At 43.9% G+C, this 26,272-nt stretch overlaps 1 protein-coding gene across 2 annotated transcripts; it reads right to left on the minus strand.

Annotated features, from left to right (window-relative positions):
* On the minus strand, positions 1 to 26,272 carry elapor2a (endosome-lysosome associated apoptosis and autophagy regulator family member 2a). Of its 2 annotated transcripts, none has more exons than XM_061823194.1 (22): positions 26,254 to 26,272; positions 15,459 to 15,579; positions 13,734 to 13,923; positions 12,505 to 12,652; positions 11,439 to 11,528; positions 10,603 to 10,708; positions 10,369 to 10,521; positions 10,076 to 10,164; positions 9,106 to 9,286; positions 8,900 to 9,028; positions 7,952 to 8,042; positions 7,775 to 7,877; positions 7,534 to 7,671; positions 7,175 to 7,438; positions 6,154 to 6,327; positions 4,530 to 4,722; positions 4,341 to 4,437; positions 4,104 to 4,205; positions 3,902 to 4,028; positions 2,668 to 2,846; positions 2,230 to 2,401; positions 1 to 519 (listed from the first exon to the last, which is right to left on the minus strand). In XM_061823194.1, the coding sequence occupies exons 3-22, from the start codon at positions 13,889 to 13,891 to the stop codon at positions 451 to 453; spliced, it is 2,763 nt and encodes a 920-aa protein (XP_061679178.1). In that variant the 5' UTR covers positions 13,892 to 13,923; positions 15,459 to 15,579; positions 26,254 to 26,272; the 3' UTR covers positions 1 to 450. The 2 variants fall into 2 exon arrangements, with proteins under 2 accessions (XP_061679178.1, XP_061679177.1); XM_061823193.1 differs by lacking the exon at positions 26,254 to 26,272 and adding an exon at positions 20,367 to 20,935.

Below are 26,272 nucleotides of genomic sequence, written 5' to 3' on the forward strand. Positions count from 1 at the left end.
TCCACTTATACATAAATAAGTCCATTTATTTGAAGTACAACATAAACCTCGACATGTCCAAGTTCTCACAGCGTCCACGTAGCCGTACAACATTTGGAGCAAAAAACAAAAACAAAATACACGCAGATGACAGGCGGCCGCTGATGAGGTTGGGGGGGGGGGGGCGCACAGAATTGACTCAAGGTAATTTCAAAAAATGAAAAAAATAAAACTAAAATAAAAGACAAAGCTCCTCATCTTACCCTGAGCTCTTACCCACTCGTACCCACTTGAAGGCCACTGTGTGTGCACATGTGTGTTGTGTATGTGTGTGTGTTGTTGTTGTTGTTGTGAGTCTGCACCCAGCAAAGCTCAAAAGGGCGGGTGGCTGGTTTAAAGGGGGGGGGGGGGGTCTTCTCCTCCAGTGGACATCTCCTGAGGGTCTCTTCCCTGTTCAATTGCGCCGTCGCTTTAACTCCACACCAAAGCTTTGGAATGAGATGAGTTCAGCTGCATGTTTTCATAGTTGTCACCATTTTTCTGCATTTAAAAAAAAAAAAAAAAAAAAAGTCATGTGAAAATAATACGGTTTCTCTGAAAGATCAGGAACATTAAAGCCATTGTTTAGCCTTTTATTTTCATAACTCTGTTAATACTGTGTCACTGCTTTGTGTGTGTTTTTTGAAGGTTTATAAATACCGTGACACCTATGCTAATGTCTGTTAGCCTGTACAAGGCATTTCTGATGATTTGTTAGCATGAAGCTAACAAACTTTCGCAGCTTGCATTTTCAATGGCGTTTTTTTTTTTTTTTGCATCCATTTTAGTGTTGTTGCGACCACAACAAAATGCCAAAGGAATACTTTAAAAAGTGCGTTTTAATCCGTTTAAGTACATCTTTAAGTTTTAATATGTGGGAACAGTAAAACTTAAATAACTACTAAAAAATAATCACTTACCGTAATTTCCGGCCTATAAGCCGCGACTTCTTCTCCCCACGCTTTTAACTGTGCGGCTAATGCGCTGATGCGGCTGATTTGTGCAAGGAGGCACTCGAGCGGAAAAGGTAAGAATGAGACCGGTGGAATATATGTGCCGCGGAAGTGACTTTTACCGGCCCTGTTAGGGCTGTGATAGCGTGTTGCTGCTGTGTTCCTGGCACGTCGCAGTTATATTTATCGGTAAGTTTTATTTTAACCGCCCGTGTTAGCGTTAGCGCGGCACTAGCATTAGCGGGGTGCTCGCGTTAAACTCTTTCCGTGTAACTTGCGGCTTTTACACATGTGCGGCTTATGTATGTACCAAATGGGATTTCCTTTACAAATGTACTCGGTGAGGCTTATACCAGGTGCGCTCTGGAGGCTGGGAATTACGATACTTTTAGACTTTTTAGTCTTTCTATATTGTGAATTTTTACTGCAATAAACGGGGTCACTGCAGAAATATAAAATTACACAAAGGCCAAAACATTAAATGGGAATATTCAAGTGTTTGATCCTTGAACGGTCCTATAAAAAGTCATAGCGCAATTCAAATTTGCCTATAACCATCACGAGACTAAGCGACAGAGAAACTGGAAGAGTCACAGAAAGGTATCGAAATGAACTTCCTTTTAGTTTCCTGGATTAAACGCCTGTTGTCAACGTCACCATGTTTGTGAAAATTGTGCAAAAAGCAGTGAAACATTCGAAAGTTGGACAAAAAGTTATTTATCGTAATTTTCGTCCTACAGAGCGCACCTGGTTATCAGCCTCACCGAGTACATTTGCAAAGGAAATACCATTTGGTACGTACATACGCCCGAGTCATGTAAAAGCTGCAAGTGCCCACATTGAAACCCACGTTCAAACACGAGATATTTACAAAGAAAGACGTAGAAGTTTAACGCTAGCTCTAATGCTAACTCTAACAGGACCGTTTAAAATAAAACTTACTGGTAAATATCACTGAGACACGCCAGTAACACAGCAGCGCTAACACTAGTTCATCGCTAACGCTACCACAGCGCTAACAGGTGCAGGTAAAAGTCACTTCTTCGGCACATATATTCCAACAGTCTCATTCTTAACTTTTTCGCTTGAGAGTGCCCGCTTGCGGCCGTTGGAAAAAAATGCACAAATTAGCCGCAACACCGCAGAGTTGAAAGAGTGTGAAAAAAGTCGCGGCTTGTAGGCCGGAAATTACGGCAAATTCAGTCCCCCGGCAAAGGTGCCTTCAAGGTCCACCCCGAAATTCGTTTTTCTCACTCACCTTGGACGCGATGGCTTTGAGCTTGCCGAGCAGCGAAGGTTTGGAGTAGACCACCTCGTCGTCCACGTCGCCCTCGTTCTCGCCCTCCATGACGGCGCAGCTGTCGGCGCCCGGCAGCTCGCACTCCTTGCTGTTGGCCGACATGACCAGGCGCGAGTACTTATACTCCAACCTGCCACACGGACGACGGCGGCGAAGTCAACGCGAGTCGTCGGGAAAATAACCGAGCGGGAGGGACGGGATCGAGGGATTAAGGAGGGGAATGTTTGGACACTGTATGGATATGAAAGAACAAACAGCTGATAATAATCAAAACTAAGCATGATCCTTTTGGATGGCGCCCTTGTAACTGGAAACTCAGACTAGACATGAACCGAATGAATCAGTACCGGAACCTGAAGAACAGCAGAAAATAAGAAAAGAAAAGAACTCGCGTACCGCTTGTTCTTCTTCCAGAAGTAGCAGGTGAGCGAGACAAGCAGCACGGCGGTGAAGGCGCCCAATCCCGCGCCCAGACGCACCCAGAAGTCCATGGATTCGCACGGCAACGTCTCCTTGTCGGGCAGGCTCACCCCCCCCATGCAGACTTTGGGCTCCGTCCACACGTACAACACGTCCTGAACACAAACACGCTTTCAGCATGTTTTGCGCCCGCGCTATTTGTCTAGTTGGGAAGGCTCGGTGACGAAGTGCTGCCTCCGCGACTGAAAATACAATTCATAGTTATGCTGTATTCAGATGTCCCCCCCCCCCTCCCTTCATCGTATTTATGAAGGTCTTACTCGGCATTGGCAACCCAGTAGAGGGGCAGGTGAGTTTATAAAAATTAGTCTAGAAAGAGAAAAACAAATTGGCTAACTCAATCAATCACTAAAATTGCCCACTGCTAAAAAATCCTTGACAGAACAAAATAATTTGGATTACCGTAATTTCCATCCTACAAACTCTGAATTTTTTCCACACGCTTTCAACCCTGCGGTTTATGCAGTGTTGCGGCGCTGGCGTTAGCGCGACGCTAGTGTTAGCGTGGTGCTAGCATTAGTGCATCTGGTTACAAGCCACGGTACACAGAAAGAGTTTAAAGAGTTTAACGCTAGCGCCCCACTAATGCTAGCCCTCCGCTAACACTAGCCCCGCGCAAGTGTTAAACTCTTCCTCTGTACTGAGGTTTATAACCAGGTGCGCTCTGTAGCCCGGGAATTACGGTATATTCCTGTACAATTTGACCACTGTCCATGATTGACATGACACACTGTTGGGCCTGTGCAAAACTGTGCCAAAAACAACAGAGGAGCATCTGTAAGTGATTTTTAAGACATTATTTGATGTTTAATGTACATAAAAGATGATGGATGAGTGAGCTTCATGGTCTTTAGCGTCATTTACTGAGCACTAATGCAGATTACGAATCGTGTAGCAAAGGTGACTTTTGTTGTCTCCAATACTGTTTGAGTTGGTACCACTTACAGTCCCGACTTATGCATTGTAAGGATCGAAGTCGAAACCTCACAGATGACGATAAAATCCATGTTAGTAGCAAGTAATGAGGTAGTGGGGTGGGCCGATTCCTTAAGTACACAACAAAATATCCACCCGAAAATGAAGTATTGAGGATAAGAAAATGGAAGGATCGCTAACTCACGAGTGTAAAACAATAGAATCAAAACTGGACCTGTTGTCCCGCCTTGCAGGCTCCTTCCAGACGGTGGTAGTCACTCTTGGAGCAGGTGGGACACGCCGCCGAGCTCTCCCACAGGAAATGAAAGGTGCAGCCGTCGCACGTTCCCGCCGGGCACGAACTGAAACGGACGGGTGGGGTCGCAAAAGGAACATTACGGCCAAATCTACAATTTTCCATCAAGCGGCGACGATACCTGGGCACGGAGAGTTCTCCTTTGGCGCTCTTCTCGGGATTGCAGCGCACCGACACCACCGTGCTGCGGCCCAGTTCGCAAGAAGTCGTGATCTCCAGAGACCTTGGCGACAAAACACGGTGATGGCAATCATGTCAGGTGTGAAGATGCCCCTTTTTCCTTGACACGACCAGTCTACATTTTTGTGCGTTAAATAAACTCAGTTTTTAGAATCCAAATGTGACTTGAAAGGCGTACCGGAAGTAGAAGTTGACATCTGGCACTTTCGAGGAGGTGCGGGGGTACAGTTCTGGTTTGGCCTGAATACCGGCAAGTGTACTGTCGACCGTTGCGCCTGTTCAACACAAGATGGCCGTTTTTGCAAGTACGACCCCGGGCGGCCGCGGTCAAGTACGTCGTGCCGCCCACGCCGCCCCCGCTGCTCACCCAGGAAGGTGTCAGCCAGGTTAATCGACTGCGAGGTGAGCGCCGTGTTCAGTCCTCGTCCGCTGGCTGGGATTACGGTCGATTGGCAGATGAAGGCCTTGACGGCGTTGCCGCCGCCGCCGTCGCCGCGATCGCTCAGCGAATCGCTGACAGACAAGTCGGTCACGTTGTCTTTGCATGACGCCATCTGCTCCTAAAATGGAGGATAATAACTCGTTCATTGGTGGGGATCTTTACTTTCCTCAATTGGGATTTATTGCCACCGATGTGGACGTAGACACATCGAGTAAGTTTTTCAGCGGGTAAGAGGGTCTTGCCTAGTCAGGTTTGTGAACCACTGCACTGACTAACGGATTCCTGTAGATGGCGGCGTTCCACGGATTTGCATTCGCGATCAGCACAGCTTTTGAGTCGGAGATAAAGATAAAAGGGCAAATCTCAGCTTCTCACCTCGATTATGAGGGAGATAAATGCACACGCGTTGGACAAATTTGGGCAATTTATCGTTATTTCTGGAAAATGTGCACATTTTTCAAAAAAATGCTTTCAAAAATTTAATAGAGCGCGTTATATTTAGGTATGGATGAAAAACAAAAAAAATACAATCATACTGCATAGTCGTATACAGGTACATAGAGTGGTAAAAATTGTATAGATATACATTTCAATATGATATTCGATGTCTTATGTTATGCATTTATATATATATATATATATCACGGTAATGTGCGCCCCCAACCTGGACTCGATGACCTCCTCGGGGAGCTTGCATTTTACGATCGTTAGCGTAGCATGTTTGTTGCTACTGCACCAAAAATCAGAAACAACTGCCAGCGAGTTTGTTTGAACTTAAACTAGGACAAAAAAAATGTCGACTACAACGGCTAGTCGTGGATCTGCTTTTAAAAGAAATGCGCCGTCGCTCGTGCCGATGATATCGCCAACCCGGAAGTTGCGCCGCAGTCCGAAACGATTAGAAACAAATAGGCTCCGGCACTCCCTTATTAGTTGCTTCAACCTTTTTGTTTTTTTAGACAGTAAATGTGTTAAGTACAGTTTAGTTGTGCTTAATGTGAAAACATTTGCAATGAATCACACATTTAAAGGAAAATTCCGGTGGTTCAGAGTAACAATGGATCCAATAGGTCATGTAATATGTACTCTATCTATTTTTAATCACCCAATTACAAATTTTCAGGTTCGCCGGGGATTTAAAATCTGTCTGGAAGTATTCCTCCGTCTTCCCGATCAACCGATACCGCCATTTCTTCATCAGATGAGGATAAATCCGAGAAATCGGCGCTGGGCATAAACGGTGTCCCGTGTTATCGAGCGTTTGGAACCCCACGTAACACGTCACATGCGTGCACGTAGGTCATGTGAGTCGCCAAAATGGCGGCGCACCAGAAAATTTCATAATTGTCGATAAAAATCTTCTCAAATGAAAGGATTTAACATCACATGATCAAGATAGAGTACAAGTTACGTGACCAATTGGATACATTGTTACTCCAAACCACCGGAATATTCCTTTAACTCAAACACGTGGTAACGGTTGGAGATGGTGTGCGCGCGTGTATAATGTTTTCCTTTAAGTTACGCATATGCATTCTCGAGTCGTCACCTGCCCGCCGCACAAGCTGATGTTGAACTGATGGAAGTATTTGGTCCCCTTGGAGGTGAAGCTCGGCCCGTTCATCAGCGTCCCCACCGAGCCCAGCGGGGTGAAGTCGAAGGTCATGGTGACGTTGCTGTCCGTGTGTGTGAAGCGGCAGTCGCTGTAGCACAGGTGGTGATCCTAAAAGTGACAGGAAAACAATAATCATAATAATAATAATAATAATAAGAAGAAGAAGACACGAAGGGGAAGAGCTGGCATGTTTACGTGAAGTACGAAGCAGATACATTGTGTATGCAGTAAACCGTCATTGATCACGGGGGGCTAAAATGATACGTTTCGGTCCTGGTGTGACGGTCTGAGCGTTCCCGGTGCTGCAAAGTCTCTGTGTGAGTAATGCGCATGCGCGTGTATTTGGTAAACTTTCGGCCAGTCTGAAACATCCCCGTCCACGCTTGTGCCATTCGACAACTTGTCGCCGAGCGTTCACGTTCGCCATGGACGTCTCAGAAAGACGAACGTCATATACATATATGCGTATATCTTTTTATCAACTTTTGTTTTAAGGTTAGGATATAACATATGTTAGCGCCCTCTCTGTAGAAGAAGGGGAACTATGAGACCGGGAGATTTCCCACTAAGCGTCTGCTACGTACCCAGAGTTCCCCTGTTAGTGACGCATGCGCATTCATCACAAGGAGACTTTTCAGCACGGGGGAGCGCTCGGACCGTCGCACCGTACCCGCCTGTGCGGAGTTTGCATGTTCTCCCCGTGCCTGGGTGGGTTTCCTCCCACATCCCAAAAACATGCGACATTAATTGGACACTCTAAATTGCCCGTAGGTGTGATTATGAGTGCGACTGATGTTTGCCTCCATGTGCCCTGCAATTGGCTGGCAACCAGATCAGGGCGTACCCTGCCTCCTGCCCGTTGACAGCTGGGATAGGCTCCTGCACTCCCTGCAACCCTTGTGAGGATAATAAGCAGCTAAGATAACGAATGGACTGATGGTACGTTTCAAGTAACCTTGGTGCTCTGGCTGCCCGGTCCACAAGGCTTGCAGGCGTCCTGTCCCGGCGTGGCCTGTGGGAGCAGGTACGTGTCGGGAGGGCACTCGGCGCATCGGCTGCTCTGCGGGTCGATGTAGTGACCCGGCGGGCACGGCACGCACGCCGAGTCGGACGGCTGCGTGCTGAGGGCGCAGGCGCGACACTCGGACGAAACCCCGTCGACGGCGTTGGTCACCGCGATGGAGTAGATGCGCGCCACGTCGTTGACGTAGCGGCGGGCCTGCCAAACGCACGACGGGACGGACGGGCGTGAACGTTGCCTTGGACCGACACCGGCGCGCATTTCATCGGGCGTGTTAGCGTTGGACGACTTACGCCCGTGGGCTGATTGGTCCTCTGGAAAGCCCACGTGTAGGAAACGGAGGCGTTCTTGGTCAACACGTGAGTGTACGACTGTCGGGTTTTGCTCCTTTCCCACGACTCTACCACGGTGGTGCTCCTCCTGTTCACATCCTTTTAAAAAAAAAAAAAAAATGAAATATAATAACATATCAAATTCAACAAGATCAATTTTGGACACGCCTGTTCTCCGCGGACAGGAGTTTTCCCCCCTCACCATCATAAAGTAGAATTCACAGTCACCGGAGCACACCGTCTCGAACTCGAACGTAATCCGGCTGAACTCGGTGCCCTTGTGACTGGAGATGGACGTCGGGAGCCTGGCGGAAGTCAGACGGAGGAAAAGTGTCAAGAAAAGAAAGAAAAGCGAATGCCAAGAACGGGCGCCACATACTTGAACCCGGGAATGTGGATGCTGAGGATGAGGTAGTCGTTATCGGAGCTGCCCGCTCCGCTCCGGATGTGGTCGCGGGCCACCTCCCAGCCTAAAAGACAACAATGAGGCCTCCTTGTGACTGGAATCATGAGCCAAACAAATTGGTCCTGGATCTTGATTTTAAAGTCACACAATGTAGACAAAAGTATTAGGACATTAAGTCTGCCAAAGATCCTCGATGGGGTTGAGATCAGGGCAGAATATGTACTGTAATTATATTCATTGTATTTTTTTTTTAAATATTATACTGTACGATAGATATTTGTAAACCTCACATAGCATATAAACCATTTTCTTATGTTGCAGGTCCAAATGACCTTTTTGAAAAAATAATCATAATAAAATGTAAAAATACACACGAAAAATTATTGCACAGTTTGAAAGTAGTTTGTAGATTTGCAGACACCCCATATAAAAATATCAAAAATATTTTTCAAATGTAAAAGGAAAATCCGATATTTAAAAAATAATTTGCATTTGGAAAAATGCAAAAAAAAAAAATTGCAAAAAGTCTATAGAAAATGGAAATAAAATCGGAATTAGTAGGATTTTTTTCATTTATTATTATATATATACTGTTATCATTTTTGGAAATTCAATCCTAACATTGTACTGCACATTAACACTCCCATTATGTTGCGAGTCAAAACGTCAAAATGACTGATTATAAAATTCAAGAATGCATTTTTAAAAAGTCAAATTTAAAAAAAATACATATATACAAGTTTTTCTGCTGGCTGTCTAATTTTTCTTGTAATTGCATATTTTGAAATGCAGAAATGTCTACCGTACTTGCACTGTAATGCATCTTAAATTTATGAAACGTAGTAACGAAGGCTGAATGAGTAAGAGGTGTGTCACTACTCGTTGCCCATCGAGTTATTTTCTTTTTAATATCGTCTTCACCGTTCATGGTGTCACACTTTGAGTTGCCCACGTTGAAGCAGGACGTCTTCATGTTAGCGGGAAGAACGTTCCACCACTTGTACTCAAAACCGAGGGTGGGCTCGGTGCCCGCCGGGCACGGCTGACACGCTGAGGAAAGGAACAAAAATGAACAGATGACAAAGAGATGATAAAGAAATATGAGTAACGACGATAGCACCAAGTACGTTTAATCCCGTCGGAGGACGTCCCGGGGGGGCAGGGCGAGCAGACGAAAGTGTCGTTGTTGTAGAAGCCGGGGTTGCAGGGAGGGCAGGGCTCTCGCTCGCCGCCAGGGGGCAGCGTCACCGCTCCGGACAGGTTCTCCAGGCAGACCTTGGGCTCGATCCACTTGTAACGGATCTGGGTCTGGAGTTACGGGGTGGGGGGGGGGAACATTTGAGGATTTCTAGAAGGTGATTACCGTAATTTTAGACCTATAGACCGCACCTGCTTATAAGCCTCACAGAGTACATTTGTAAAGGAAATACCATTTGGTACCATACATACGCCGCGCCGTCTAAAAGCCACAAGTGCCCACATTGAAACCCGAGATATTTACAAAGAAAGATGGTAAACACAAAGCGTTTTCAAAGTTCTAATAACTTAGCTTAGTTTAACATAGCAACAACACAGTAGCATGAACAAGGCTGGTAAAAAAAAAAAAAAAAAAAGCAGCTACACAGTAGCAACATGGTAGCAGGGTCAGTTAAAAAAAAAAAAACATGCCTAAATCACTGAACTGAGACGTGGGAGTAACACAGCAGCAGCCGCTAGCGCGGCGCCAACCACGCTAACCGCTAGCGACACACCCGTACACAAAAAGCAAGATTCCCGTGTTAACGCACAGACCGTTGAGTTTGAGAGTGACACGCAGACAATATGGGGAACTAACCGCTAACGCAGCGCAAACAGGGCCGTTAAAAAATTAAAAAAAAAAAAAAAACATCCCGGCAAGAGTCACTTCCTCGACACATATTCCACCGGCCTCACTCTTCCATTTTCCGCTCAAGTGCCCCCTTGCGGCCGTTAGAAATAAATCCACAACTCGACCGCATCACCGCAATTAGCCGCAGGGTTGATAGCGTGGGGAAAAAAAGTCACGTCTTATAGGCCTGAAATTACGGTAAGTGATTAAGAGTCACCAGACGTGCTGACCTTGCCGTCGTTGTCGCACGCCGTGTGAATGTTGAAGAAGTCCTTCTTGGTGCATGGCGGTCTGGTTTTGCACTTTTCGGACCCCTCATCTAGTAAGTAGTCAACATTAACCCAATTTAGCAAACACTATGGGCCAAGTTTCCAAACACTCCACAAGTTCTACTTTTAAAAAAAAAAAACAACAACAACAAAAATTTTTCAAATACAGCCGTATTTTAGGCAAGTGATTAAAATTGAAATGAAATTAAAAAGCAAATCTGGTCCCGATGAGGGTGAATGACGTGTTCATGTACCTGCATACTGAGTGGCGGCGTCGCAAGGCGAGCAGGAGCTGGCCCCGTGGCCCGAAAAGGTGTCCCGGGGGCAAGGCTCGCACGAGGACGAGCCCGGCACTCGGCTGAAGGTGCCCGGCTTGCACGGGAAACACTCGGATGTGTAGGCCACTCCTGGAGACGGGAAATCGTGAATGTTTGATGGAGTCGTGACTCCAAGAGGAGGAAAAGATGAGGATGAGGACGGATACCGACCTTCTATTTGGACATTTTTAAGCAGGACGGGTTTCACCGCTTTGGTGCCCACCGTGACGGCGCCGGTCCTCCAGTACATGATGTTCGTGCCAGATTGGAGGTTCACCTTATCAACGTAGCAAAACCAAAAAAAAAAAAAAAAAATTCCACACAAACCTTTTTTTTTTTTTTTTTTTTTTTACTTAAATACATAAATATAAATAAATGACACAATGTGCGGGGAAAGCAGAGTCATTGTGACTGCGTTAATTGTCACACGGAGCGGAATGGAGCCAATCAGGAAGCAACCTGACTGAGGGACAAGGACAACAAACGCGTCCTACCTGATGTTTGATTTTCAGTAAGTGGGTACAGCAGAACGCAAGATGAAAGACGAAAAATCTTTATTGAAAATATGGTCCTTCTATAACAGTCGGGAATAATCGGCGCCACCTATCGGGGATTTTTTGGGTAGATGGCGTTTCATCACACGAGATTTCGGTCTCGGACGACGGGACTCTAGAACGCTGGTGGAACCGAATATTTATGTGCGATATTCTACGTTGAGCTTTTCGGAGCACGCAGCACGACCAAAACTGTAAACACACGACAGTATTTTTATTAATCTTCATGAATGGGGTCTGTCTTTAAGATGGAAAACCAATATTTTGTGTACCAGGATTCAATTTTAGGAATAATCTGACCGATTTTTCTTCCCTTAAAACAATACAAGAGCAGTAAACTAAGCACGCACATGCTGATTTTTTTTCTTGTCGTGTTTTGGTTCTCCCTCATCATAAAAATGTTTAAAAGATATAAGAAATGAATATGCGGGGCAAGCCACTTTTCTAACTCACCGTGTGCATCGCCCACTCTCCTTGGTTGGTGAGCTTGACCCACTTAGTTTCTGCAGCCGGGTCCATTTCTTGACACTGGTCGTTCTGGATCTGCAGGCGATGGCGCACAATTCGACCGTCACCGAGGATACATTTGAAAAGGATTCAACTTTTTATGCTGCCCTTCTATGAGATCCACGTTTTATGTTTGCATGTTGGCCCGTTTTCTAATCACATTGCATTCATTTAGCTTTTTTTTTTCCCCCACCCTTAAAATTAGTTAGCTATGATGCATTTATTCTTTTTATTTTTTAATAATTTACTTAACTAATTCACTCATTCATTAAATAACTCATTTATGTCAAATCATAAATGAGCAAAATTAACTATTTTAAATGTGCATTTTTTTTACATGTAACAATAGAGGAATTTAAGGTAGATCATTTTAAGATACAAAAAATATGCATATACATTTTTAAATTAAATCATCATAATAGAGTAACAATTTTGCATATAGCAGTACATCATTGACTTGAATAACTGGTTAATTTATTGTAAATGATAAAAGAAATAAATGTGAAGAAATTACTGTACATAAATTTGACATTTTTACATTGAATAATTTGTTACTTTTATCAAAAACAAAGAAATAAAAATTTGTGAAATCAAAGGTTTTATATTTTAATTGTAATTGATCTAACATATATAATAAATAAAATATATAATTAAATATATAAAATCATATGATATATCATTTTAACATTTGTATTCAAACTTTTGTGAATGGAATTAGTATGAATTATTTTTTTAAAAGCATAATAAAAAAATGTTCATTACTTTATTCAAAAAAATATTTATACAATGTCTTTTTTTAATTAAACATTTAGGTAATTGTATAGAATTTGAAATTTAATAAAGGTTTTATTAAAATAAACCAATACGGATATTTGAACTTTTTTTTTTCTATTTATTTTTTAACGGCATGTACAAATGATCTACCCTATTAGACCATGTGAAAAATCAAATGTGGCCGTTGGCCACAGTACAGAACAGTACCAGTACCAGTACGCGCATGTGCACTACTCACAAAGAACTCAAATAGCAGGTTGTTGTCTGGGTACTGGTACTCGAAGGTGACGGAGCCCTGCTTCTTCAGATGAACCGAGTACACCAGCGAGACCGTGCACTCGTCCCTGTTGGACTCCAGATAGCTTCCCTGAGGCACCCAAGAAGAGCTGCGAGGGGGAAACAACACAGCTCAGATATACACACATGAATATAATAAACAATACATGGATTGACTGATAAATATAATCGAAATTTGGTATCAGACCTACTTTGACCAACTAATAAATACAGTACAGCTTCGGTTCTCAAACGTCTCCGTTCTCGAACAAATCGGTTTTCAAACGAAAATTTCGAGATTTTTTTGGCTTCCGTTTTCAAACAAAAATCTGTACTTGAACAAAACCCCCAACAAAAACTGGAAATAACAGACCAGCTGACCCACGACGCGCTTTGTTGTGAATTCCCACGCCGCCGAAAAAACCCAGAAATATAACGCGCGCGGCCCGACCAGCTGACCAACCATACATTTTCAGCAAAAAATAAATATATTTCTTAAATTATTTTATTATATATATATATATATATATATATATAGTATTGAATTTATACATGTATTCTTACTATGAAGTTTATTATCAGGAAAAGCTTAAAAAATGCTTTAAAAAGCCAAACTTTTCTGGCTTGGAACGCATTATTTCTTTTTCCATTCATTGTAATGGGAAACATCAATTTGGTTTTTGAACAAATCACTTCTGGAACGGCCTTCTAGAACAAACTGTGGTCGAGAAAACCGAGGCTGTACTGTATTATGAATGATTTATATGGGATGGAAATCGTTTTTTTAAATGTATTCCTGTGAGGATAAGCGGTTGAGAATAAGGGAGGAAGGATCCAACGTGTGGATGCTTCCATTAGAGAGGTATTTTCTGCCCCCTTGTGACAACTACAATCAATGACACAACATTGTTTAATTACTGAAATAATCAAGATCGGCCTGCCGCTATGTTTTGTAAATTCAAAAATAACTAAAAAAAAAAAAAAACAGATACAACAAAGAAAAAACGACAAAACCGAGGCCATCAAAAAAAAAAATTTCTAGCTTTTTAAAAGTGTCAGATTAGGTCGTGGCTCAAAAGAGGGGGGGGCGTAAAATCGTATTTCTAGTTTCTTTGCAAACGTTATGCAGTCACCGTCACGATATTTCACATTGTGCGCGCGCGCACGCACTAAAAACAACGTCGGCGTCACCTGTTGCACGCGAGGTCGCCGTCCCGGTGGGCGCCGAACTGCAGGCCGGTCGCTAGGCTACTGAATCCCGCCGGCATGGCGTCCCACTGGTCGAAGCGGACGCCGCTGCCCAGGGAGTAGCTCCCCGCCGCGCAGCGGGTGCACTCCTGGGCCGACATCTCCAGGAACTCGCCGGCTTTGCACGAAAAGGCTGCACAAAACACGACGTTTGGCTTGTGGATTTCTTGTCCGCATGTCGAGTAAATGCTGCGTTGAGCAGTTGCATGAACACAATAAAGCGCTCGGTGGAGCTGAAGCGTTGTCGACGTCCCGCGGGACAAAACCCGTCGAACCGACAGGTCTTACCACATTAGTCTTGCCCTTTAAACAGATTTTGTTCCTACTTCACGCTTCATTTAGTTAACCTATTAAGACGCATTGTTAAGTAATCGCTGCCTTTATTCCTCCTCGACGTGCCCGAGAACTGACCTTGCAATTTTGAATAAACACATTTATTCTCAAGATATTACAATTTACAGCTAATCTCAAAAACATAACATATGCTATCTTAAAAATGTTCTTTTTTTTTTCCCTCAAAAATAATTTCATTTTTTTTATGTCGTGATTCTAATCTTGTAATATTAGTCTCATTCTTGAAAATATTAACATATTTATTGAAATTTTTATTTTTATTGAAAAATTTATATAAAATTTGTTATCCCAAAAAATTCCCTTTAATCTCTTAACCTAATCTAAAACTATAGTATTTTATACCGTAATTTCCGGCCTACAAGCTGCGACTTTTTTCCACACGCTTTCAACCCTGCGGTTTACGCGGTGTTGCGGCGCTAGCGTTAGCGCACCTGGTTATAAATCTCAGTACACAGAAAGAGATTAATAGTATTATTAATCTAGGATTAAAGTATTAATCTCTTTCTGTATATCGAGGCTTAGAACCAGGAGCGGTAACGCAAGCGCCGCGCTAACGCTAGCATCGCATTAACACTAGCATTTAATTCTGTGTACCGGGGCTTATAACCAGGTGTGCTAACGCTAGCGCCGCACTAACGCTAGTGTCGCGCTAACGCTAGCGTTACACTCTTTCTGTGTACCGAGGCATATAACCAGGTGCGCTCTGGAAGCCAGGAATTACGGTAATATTCTTTTGAAATGATGAGTTGAAAAAAAAAAATGCACTTTTCTTATTAAAAAAAAAAAACCACGAGAAATCTTGAACAATTTTATATATTTTCAAAAATAATTTTTAACATTCAAAATATTAATATTAAAAAATATAGTATTATGACTCTACTAAGAGATGTACAACGTGAAAAAATATACAACTTTATTCTTGTTAAATACCTACTTTAATTTCTTAATACTGTACTAGGACTTTAATCTAAAAAAACAGCATTTTCTTACCCTAATATTATGACTTGAATGTTCACAATTAGTTGGCAGATAAATCACTGAACGGGCCCATCCCCCTTTTTTTTTTTTTTTTTTTTTTAAACTGGGTGTCTATGACAAGAGCCAGCGGCTCCTGTTTTTAGTTCTGCGTTCATTCGCCTCCGGTTTTGGACGGGTTCCAAACAGACTCGACCACAGGATGCCTTTCGGAAAATTCCGGGCCGCTGATAAAGAGGCGTCGGCGCACACGCACGCGCGCGTCTCGCACAGGCGGGAAGCATGACAAAAAAATAAATAAAAAAAAAAATAATAATAATAATCACTCGAGCGACTTACTGCAATCTGTGCCGCGCACCGGCTCGGGCAGGCCGACGCAGGCGCCGGGCTCATGCGGAATGGCCGCCCGCCACCGGGAGCCCGAACTGTGGCACTCGGTGTACTCAAAGTAGTAGTCCCCCTGCAAAATAATCACAATTTTAATTTTGAAAAATTGAAAGACCACAAATCAACCCAAAATTGGAATATCGTGTCACTGTGTTATGCGACTGTTTGACCGTTATCTTCACCTCTTAACTGCATCACTACACTAGGATTAAATATCAATAATAAGTGTGGAACAAATGATCAAAATTGCAATGTATCGCAGCGTTGTCTATTACCATTCAGGATCACGACACATCTGATATCATTATGTACGGTTGAAACGTGTCCGTTGTGAAAAATATTTCAATGGAAATGTGTCTTAAGTACAGTGAATATTCAGTTCTTGAACGCCCCCGTTCTAAAACAAATCGGATTTCGAACAAAAATTATGAGATTTTTGTTGCTTCTTATTTTGAACGAAAATCCAGTGCTCGAACGCCCCCGAAAAAAAGCCGGAAATGACATCATGTGCGCGGCCCGACCAGCTGACCCACGACGCACGTTGTTATTTTGTCTAACGCAGACGTGTCCCGCTAGCTCCATTTATTGACAGTTTTTTCTTCCTATTGAGGACTATTAACGCCAAATCACTGTGCCAAAGAGGTGACAAAAGAAAAGAACTTCCAGGGGGGGCGAGTCACCCCCACCCAAGAGACTTGATAGTTGATAGTTTTGCAGTGCTTTTTCCTTATGAACTTTAATAATGCGCTGTTCCATTAGCATTTCTGCATTTTTGGTTTGTTTCAAAGATTTTGTTAACTCCAGTTACGAGCTAATGTATTTGTATGTTACCTTCTGTAGAAATATTTTTTTTCTTGCTCCCCCCTCCCCCTCATTATTGCTTGTTTAAAGTTATCCTGCAATTTTGTTAATTAAAAAAAAAAAAAAAAGTTTACAAGGCTGGGGACCGAGTCTCTACAGATACGGCAATGCACTCCCAGCCTAGCCTACTCTCCTACTAAAGCATACATTTTAAGCAAAAGATAAATATATTTCTGAAATTATTTCATTATATAAAGTATTTCAACTAAACATGTATTTCTACTATGCAGTTTATTATCTGGAAAAGCAAAAAAAAATGCTTTAAAAAGCCCATTTTTTTTTAGGCTTGGAACGGATTATTTCTTTTTCCATTCATTGTAATGGGAAATATCGATTCGGATTTCGAACAAATCACTTCTCGAACCGCCTTCTGGAACGGATTGTGGTCGAGAACTGAGATTGTACTTATGATAGTTTTGACTTACCGGCCTTTGATTTCGTATCATTGTTACGATAAAACTGCATTAAACATCGATATCATAAGGCATAACAGCAACACAAAACGTATGTATCATTCTCTGTCATGATTCACCATTGAGACTTCAGCATCAAATTTGATATTAGGGGGTATTTTATTGTCAGTGATGATATGATCTTGAGCCACCAGCATTAAACATCGGGAGTGGGGGGAAAAAATATCACTATAAATCATATTGTCCTTTGTTTTGATACACCGGCATCAGATTTGATACCGTGCCGATACAGTATTGATACACTAGCATCAAATATCAGAATCCGGGATGAGGGAGGGCAGCAGACATGATACCCCAATTTTTCGCCGTTTATTAGTTGGCAGAAAGTGGAAAATTGACTTGCGTGTCCACATTTTTTTTTTTTTTTGGGGTCCCGTGAGATTTTTCAAACGTAAGATACGTCCCTCACCTCGGTCGGCAATCGCTGTTGTCGGTGATTTTTCCTGTATCGTTATTTTACCATCAGCGATATTGCCCGCAGATCATATTGTATGATACGCGTTACTCTCGGGCACGACGCAGTAAACAAAACTTCGCGAGCGTGCACCCGCATCCAAACCGAACATGATTGCGTAGTTGAGCTCGTTGACGTGCAGCTAATAAAATGTTACGAGCAGAGAAGAAAAGAGTTTAGTTCCTCCTGCCGCCGCCCTCCCCCCCCCCCCCCTTCCCTCGCCCCCTCGCCCGCTTTGACTCAAGTGAGATTGTTTGGTTTGCTGAGCAATGAAAGACGAAGCGCCCGCGTTTGGAAGGCAAAAGTCAAAAGTGCTTCCTGGTCGCTTGCACACATGCCGAGTAATTACCACGCCTTTCGGTTTGTCCGGATACACAACATTCCGCATCCACCTCCGCGACAACTGCTGCTGTTTTTTTTTGCAACAGCACTGATTTTGTGGCCTCCCTGAAAAAATAGATATATTTGAGGGGAGAAAAAAAAAGTCCTGCATTTTTTAAATTCAAATTGCAATTTTATGAGGAAAAAAAAATAAAGCCTACTGCACGGGTGTGAAACTCAAGGCCCGGGGGCCAGATGCGGCCCGCCACATGGCTTTATGTGGCCCGCAAAGGCAAATCACGCGGATCAACTTCCATGATTTGGTCTCAAATCTGTACCGGAAATTTATCATATCATAAATGAGCAGCACGGTGGTGCAGCTGGTAAAGCGTTGGCCTCACAGTTCTGAGGTCCCGGGTTCGATCACGGACCCGCCTGTGTGGAGTTTGCATCTTCTCCCCGTTCCTGCGTGGGTTTTCTCAGGGCACTCCGGTTTCCTCCCACATCCCAAAAACATGCAACATTAATTGGACACCCTAAATTGCCCCTAGTGCAGCTGTTTGTCTCGATGTGACCTGCGATTGGCCGGCGACCAGTTCAGGGTGTTCCCCGCCCTCCTGCCCGTTGACATCTTGGATAGGCTCCGGCACTCCCCACGACCATCGTGAGGATAAGCGGCAAAGAAAATGGATGGATGGATTGTATATGCCTTTATCCTCAAAAAAATTATGTAATGATAGCTTTATTCGAAAAACAATATACAACAACCGCAATAACAGCCGACATTTTTTTCTACGAGCATTTTGTACGCCACGTGTATCTACGTGTATTTCGGTAGTAAGGCGAGGCGATTAATTGATTTCTGCCATTTCTGGCTTAGGCCGATTTTTTTGTTTTATTTTTTTTAGATTAAAAAATAAAACCTTTTTTCGTTGTGACGAGTATAATTCATCCATCCATCCATTTTCTTAGCCGCTTATCCTCACGAGGGTCGCAGGGAGTGCTGGAGCCTATCCCAGCTGTGAACGGGAAGGAAGGCGGGGTACACCCTGAACTGGTCGCTGGCCAATCGCAGGGCACATAGAGACAGACAACCAATCACAATGTCACCTATGGGCAATTTAGAGTGTCCAATTCACGTTGCATGTTTTTGCGATGTGGGAGGAAACCAGAGAGCCCGGAGAACATGCAAACTCCACACAGGCAGGTCCGGGATCGAACCCGGGACCTCAGAACTGTGAGGCCAAAGCGTTCCAGCTGAACCACCGTGCCGCCTTCATGTAATAATTCAAATCCCCGCAAATATCGCACTGGCGACGTGGCAGCGGACACTCTGCGTAAACAGTTTCCGGCAGTCATTCGGAATTACTTCCGATTTGCGGCGTTACACAATGAACGAGCCGCATCACACTTTCGCAACCAATCGGAGTATTTGAATTGTTTCAAAAATCTGTTGTTGTTTGCTTTTTGAAATCAGGTAATATTTATTTTAGCGTGTTTGCGGAATGTTCCTCCACAATGTTCGGGACCGGCGTGACACCGGCGTGGGCTTCGGAGGAGGCGTCGAGCCCCGTCCAGGGCGCTCGGACGGGAAAAGAAACACCCCGTGCAGGAAACTGATAAGCGCAAGCTGGCCCGAGTTCAACACACAACAGCGAGAAAGAGCCCGTGAGTCATTACGGCGGCGGTACCCAAACCACGGCCCAGGGACCGTTTGCGGACCGCTGGCGTTGTTTTTGTGTCCGCGCGACCTCGAGTGTGTGCATAAAATTAGCAGTTTGCGTGACGTGTGGGTCTGTCATACTAGACTGAGTAGGAAAGCAGAAGTAGTTTGTACTTAGTTTTATACTGAGCTACACTAAAACTAGCAAAAATGGGAACTTGTAGAAATTTCTCCTCCCAATGCCACAATGAATATAGCTAACCAATACAGCAGCATGTAGCTCACGATTTGCGCAACGTCCTAGACTTCCCTCAGGACAGATTGCTCTTGTTTTTGTTCTAAATGTGGCAATCGCGTGGTTCGCTTCGAGTGGGGAAAGGGGCTAGGCGGTGGCCACCCCCAAAACACAAGAGGATCTACTTACTTTAAAAAGAAATAATAATAATAACTCCATAGCGGTACCGCTACTTACAACGTTTAAGTTACGGAACAATTTTAGCTTTGCTCTGCTAGCAATGACTTTGGATTTCTAGCGAGCTAAATTCAGACCGTCCACCCCTCCAGTCAAGTGAAAATGAAATTCAACTGAGATTGAAAAATAAAATAAATAGTGTGTGTTTGTGGGGGGGGGGGGGGCGTTGAAAAAATTGTGAGACATCATTTAACATTTAGTTGTGCTCTCTCTCCCGCCACTTAAATGTCATTCCCCTGTGCTCCAGATGGAAGTTCGATCGTAAAAATGATTCCCGATATCGGTGTTTGTGTGTGAGGGTTGTGGGGGGGGGGGTGGCCATCGGTCTCGCGTGGTCGCTATCCCCTAGCTCCGCCCCTGATGGGTGAAGGACGTCCAAGTGGATTTCATATCCTCGGATTTGTCTGCGTGTGTGGCCATTGTGGAAAAGAAAACTTGACTGACAAGCGATCAGCTTTCCCGATTATCCACAGGAAAGCAAGAATGTTCATAGTCTATCACCCCCCCCCCTCCTCCTCCTCCCCTCCACGGGGACATTGAACGTCTCACGCGTCAATTAAAAGGGCTGAACGGAATTAAGGGTGACCGGAGCACGAATTGAGTGCGCATCGCTCACCTCCGTGCAGGGCCGCGGGCTCCCGGCCGCGTCGACCATCCCGAACGTGCAGCACAGGAAGAGGAGGAGGTGTCGGATGTGGACGGCCGGAGCCCAGCTCGCGACGAACCGAGCCGGCGAGCGCATTGTCGGTTACCCGACCAGCAACGGCGCAAGAGAACTGAGGCTAATATTCCCTGGGGGTGTTATTATTATTATTTTTTTTTTTAGGGGGGGGGTGTATATTTTTTTCTGTCTTAAATGGCGCACAAACGCATGTTTCTGTCGTCCGCCAATTTGTCAAGCTCGCCACCTGCGATTATCCTCGGACAAGCGCTCTCCCGCGGAGGTTAGCGTCCGTCAAGCTAGCAAGGAGAACCTATAACTTCCATGTTGAAATTTTCAAAGTAAAATTTTTTAAAAAAAATGTGGTCATTTGTTCTTGAAGATTTGTAATGCCCTCTTATTTAGCTTCACCTAAATATTCTATAAAATACAACATCATTCAATGTGTAATAATTCGAGTAAACGCCGATGTTTCTATTGCCGTAAGGAAAAATTATTTTATTTTATTTTGAAGGCAAAACGCCAAAACATCGGAACGTGTCGCTGGTTCTGCTTTTATATCTGACTTCAATGTGGAGCGAACCACTCAGAGGAGTGACGATTCAGTGACGCCACCAGTAATTATCTTACGGGGAACAATGAGCATTAAATACACGTTACTAGCATACTCAAAACTAAATTATTATCCTTATAACTGAAAGATGACTCCAATCTAAATAAATGGGCGTGGCTTGGGATGGACGATGAGCGAGCTGTTTTGGATTTGTCAATTTGACGTCGATTTTTTTTAAATTATTAGTAATTGACGTTGCAGTGCTCACGTTGCCCACCAGACGTCAGAGAAGCCCCACAATTCATCCATCCATCCATTTTCTTTGCCGCTTATCCTCACGAGGGTGGCGGGGGGAGGAGTGCTGGAGCCTATCCCAGCTGTCAATGTACACCCTGAACCGGGTTGCCGGCAAATCGCAGTGCACATGGAGACAGACGACAGTTGCACTCACAATCCCACCGAGGGGCAATTTAGAGTGTCAAATTATCCATCCATCCATTTTTTTGCCGCTTATCCTCACGAGGGTGGCGGGGGGAGGAGTGCTGGAGCCTATCCCAGCTGTCAACAGGCAGGAGGCAGCATACACCTTGAACTGATCGCCAGCCAATTGCAGGGCACATGGAGACAGACAACAGTCGGACTCAAAATCACACCTAGGGGCAATTTAGAGTGTCCAATTATCCATCCATCCATTATTTTATTTTTTTTTGCCACTTATCCTCACGTGAGTTGCGGGGAGTGCTGGAGCTAATCCCAGCTGTCAACAGGAAGGAAGCGGCGTACACCCTGAACTGATCGCCAGCCAATCGCAGGGCACATGGAGACAGACAACCAATCGCAATCACACCTCGGTGCAATTTTGGGTGTCTAATTAATGTTGCAAGGTTTTTGGGATGTGGGAGGAAACCGGAGCGCCGAGAGAAAAGCCACATAGGCACGGGGTTGAACATCCAAACTCCAAACAGGCGGGGCCGGGATCGAACCCGTGACCTCAGAACTGTGAGGCTGACGCTTTACCGTCTGCCCCACCGTGCCGCCCCCCACAATTCACCATCGCGCAATTGTGGTTAACATTCAAAATGGAGTAAGACTGGGAGTGGCAGCCTGCTATTAGTGGTTGCAGTAGAACTAGTTGCACTAGTAGCAAGAGGGCGAAAAAAAAAAAAAAGGGACCAGTTTTTTGACAATGATCATGAAAGAAGAAAGAGGAGGATGAAGAAAGAGTATGAGGAGATGCAGGAGTACTACTAGAAGTAGGAGTACTCGGAAGAGATACAGTTTTCGTTGGATCAGCATGACTACATTACTAGTCCCCTCACATTGCTCACCGACTCTCCTTGGTGTCATTTTTACGTGGGAAAAATGTTATTTTTGTCACAGTGGCTTGCGGTACTAGAGCAGGAGCCAAAGTCCGTGTGAGTTTTTGTCGTACTTGGCAAGTAAAGATGATTCTGAGTTTGAGGAGGAAGATGATTATGAGTTGCTAGACTACGATTAGAGTACTACGAGCTGTAGGAGTTGTACAGTAGTCTAAAGAGGAGGAGAGGAGTTGTAGGAGTATTACTACGAGTAATATTAAGAGGAGGAGAAGTAGTAGTATGAGCAACCGCAGCAGCAGTCGCAGGATTCAATTCAAATCAGAATTATCTTTATTGGCCAATTATGTAACAACAAAAGAAATTTGGATCCGGTGGAATTGGAGTATTAAGAGAAGCGTCACAAGAAATCACCCACAGTGAAGAAAATAAGTATTTGGACACCCTGCTATATTATAAGTTCTCCCACTTGGAAAATCATGGAGGGGTCTGAAATTTTCATCGTGGGTGCATGTCCACTGTGAGAGAGATCATCTAAAAAGAAAAATCCAGAAAAATCAAGGTATTTATTATTATTATTATTTTTTTTATATAACGATTTGATTTCAGGACTTGGTCAATGACCTGAAAAGAGCTGGGACCACCGTTTCCAAGGGGACTGTTGGTGATACACTCCGACAAAATCATCCAAGGCACGGAAGGTTCCCCTGCTGAAACCAGCAGATGTCAAGACCCGTCTTAAGTTTGCCAATCACCATTTGGATGATACAGAAGATTCATGGGAGAAAGTTTTGTGCTCGGATGAGACCAAAATGGAACTTTTTTTGGTCATAATTCCACTAACCGTGTTTGGAGGAAGACGAATGATGAGTTCCATCCCAAGAACACCGTCCCTACTGTGAAGCACGGGGGTGGTAGCATCACGCTTTGGGGTATTTTTCTGACAATGAACCGAAGCACACAACCAGGAAAACCAAGGAGAAGCATATCGAGGTTCTCGCGTGACCTAGCCAGTCTCCAGACCTAAACCCAATAGAAAATCTTTGGGAGGGAGCTGAAACTCCGTGTTTCTCAGCGACAGCCTCCGGGCTCCAGTCTGATCTAGAGAAGATGTGCGTGGAGGAGTGGGCCAAAATCCCTCCTGCAGTGTGTGCAACCCTGGTGAACAACTACAGGAAACCTTTGACCTCTAATTGCAAACAAAGGCTACCGTGCTAAATATTAACATTGGTTTTCTCAGGTGTTCAAATACTTATTCTCTCTCAGTGGAGATGCACCCAGGATGAAAATTTCAGAGCCCTCCATGATTTCGAAGTGAGAGAATTTGCAACATAGCAGGGTGTTCAAATACTTATTTTCTTCACTGTGTATTTGTCGACGCCATGTTTTTTTTTTTTTTATCTTGGACTGGCCAGGGACTCCCAGGGCCGTCGTCTCCAGGTTTCCGACCCGGACATCAACACGAGCGAGTACCTTTTCCACGCGTTTGTGCGAAACCGAATGAGGAGAAGCCGCGTTCCTCCTCTGCTTTCCCTTTCTGCCTATCGCTTACCTGGTCCGCCGGTCACCCGAGCCTCCGCGTTCAACCATCCGCGACCTCACGATAACCTCCGCGCTCCGCGTTGTCGGCGCGGCTGGAACGGCGTGGGCCTCTCCGGGCCGTCGGAACAGACCGAGAACTACCCGACGGAGTCATGAAAGAAATCGGGACCGGGGGCTCGTGATGCTTGGGAATGTTCCGGATGTGACGCGCTGAGAGAATGATGACCTGCTGACGGACTTTTGTTCTGGATACACCCGAGAATGACAAAGGTGCTGTGGAAGAAAGAGAGCCCGGAGGTGGTGGTGTCAGGATCTTCTCGCCACTGCGCATCTTTTGTCTTTCCTTCCCATGGAAATTCCTCTTTTCCAATCATGGGCCAATGTAGTGACACATCTTTATAGTTTTTTTTTTTTTTTATGGTATTTATGGTATCTAAATCCTAGTTTATTGTATTGTGTTTAAGGCTTTGGGTAGTTGGAGCCTCACCCCAGCTAATTTTGGGCTAAAAGGCAGACGAGACTCTGGACAAGTTGGCAGATTTTATTTTATTTGTTTTGTTTTATTTTGGTTCTTTTTTTTGTTGTTGTTTGGTTTTTTTTTTTTTTTTTTTTTTTTAATTTTGTTTTATTTTATTTGATTTAGTTTTGTTTGTTTTTGTTTATTTCATTTTATTTTTCCACTCACCAGAGACGAGTCAAGCGCGGATGTCAGGCAAGTAAACCACTACATCGGTGGTTCTTGAGCTTTTTACACCAAGTACAGCCTTTAAAAAAATCCAGAAAAATTAGAAATTGGAAAAAAAAAATGCAAATATTGCACCTGACACTTAAATCCAATCCACTGTATTTATATTTTAATAAGAAAGCCATGTGCATGGTTGCCCCGTTTCATTCTATACATGTTTTATTCCGTTTCATGTTTTGAATGCCGATATTTCTGTTAAATTTGATTTTTTTTTTTTAAATTAAGTCAAGGGCTCGGCGGTGTTTCTTTCAAAAACCGCTAGAGGGCGCCCTCGTACCACGAGCGCACAGTTTGAAAATCACGGTTACGTCGCAAAAAGTGGAATTTTATGAGTTTACATCGAACTGGAGAGTATCATAAATGATATTTGGTGAAAAGGGCTGATTTCCAGACAATCTGAGATACATTCGACAATCAGTGGCATATTTTTTTGTTTTTATTTTACAGAAAAATTACTGTGGCTGCTACATTAGGAACCCGCTTTGGTCCACTCGGTCTCGCTTCTGTTTTCCATCATGCACGACCTTCCTTGCCCGTCCCTCAGCCTTTGTTTCGGGTCCCCCTCCGACACAAACGGCGATCCAGCAGCTCTCGCTCCAGAATCCGACCAGTGCCCAAATCGCCTCCAGGGGCCTGTGACGTCACAACCGCACTCTCAAAAGATCACCGGCTGTTTCCCCACACGAGAAAATGGAACTAACTCGACCTGCATCACCCACAACAAAGATGCTCATCAGTTTTGCCTCCCCTCGAGCTCGGGCGGCGGTGATGATGATCAGGATTTGGGTGCAGAACTGGAGTTCAAGTACTCTCACATCCCCAGACCGTCCGTGATTATGAGACGCCTCAAGGTAAAATAAATAAATAATAATAATAATAACTGCCCTCCCTTTGTTTGTTCCTTACTGATCTTAAAAAAACAAAACAAAAAACACTGATGAGCACAGACACGTCGAGCGGTATGTCGATTGGTTGAAGCCTGTTGACCGCCATCTTGGTACTCCCAATCCATGTGGACGACCTGGTTTACACGTTGGATTATGGCAGAGTTTTTCCTCAAAGTTTGCCATGTAGAATTAAAATTGGTTGCATGATCTTGACGTTTTGGTTTTTTTTTTTTTCATTTCTGGTAAACATGAAGGATTTTTAATTCGATTTGCTAAGCCCAAAAAACAGGCTAAGTGCAAAGGAAAGACAGAACACAGTGACTAGCAAGAAAGCTTGCATATTCCCTAGAGCCCGATTTCCGTGACGTTAACTTTTCCCCATAATACGCTGTGAAGCACTATCATCATAACATATCAAAAAACGTAGCATTTTTTTTTTGTCATAAAAACATTACATTTGAAGTCAATCAGTTCAACATATTTTTGGAAATAAGGACTCACAATTGGAAAATACATGCTAAATGCATTCTTCATTTGGCGTCTCTGCAACGTCCTATTTCAGAAAATGTAAACTTGTTTCCTCGCATTTGAAAATCAAATTCAATTTGCAGAGTTTTGCATTATGAAATTCATCAAAAATTTCACAGAAAATGTGTTTTTTTCACGAAAAACCGTCGGCCAATGAAGGTGAAGCAGAAAGTCAACAGTGAACAACAACAACTTTGTTTAAGTGAATTAAGCTAATCAGAAAATATAAAAAAAAACACCTTTACAAACAAACTTTAACAGTGTTACTTACCCGTGGAATGTTTTCTCAC

Source organism: Syngnathoides biaculeatus, chromosome 6 (genome assembly GCF_019802595.1).
Source record: "Syngnathoides biaculeatus isolate LvHL_M chromosome 6, ASM1980259v1, whole genome shotgun sequence".
Classification (NCBI taxonomy): domain Eukaryota; kingdom Metazoa; phylum Chordata; class Actinopteri; order Syngnathiformes; family Syngnathidae; genus Syngnathoides; species Syngnathoides biaculeatus.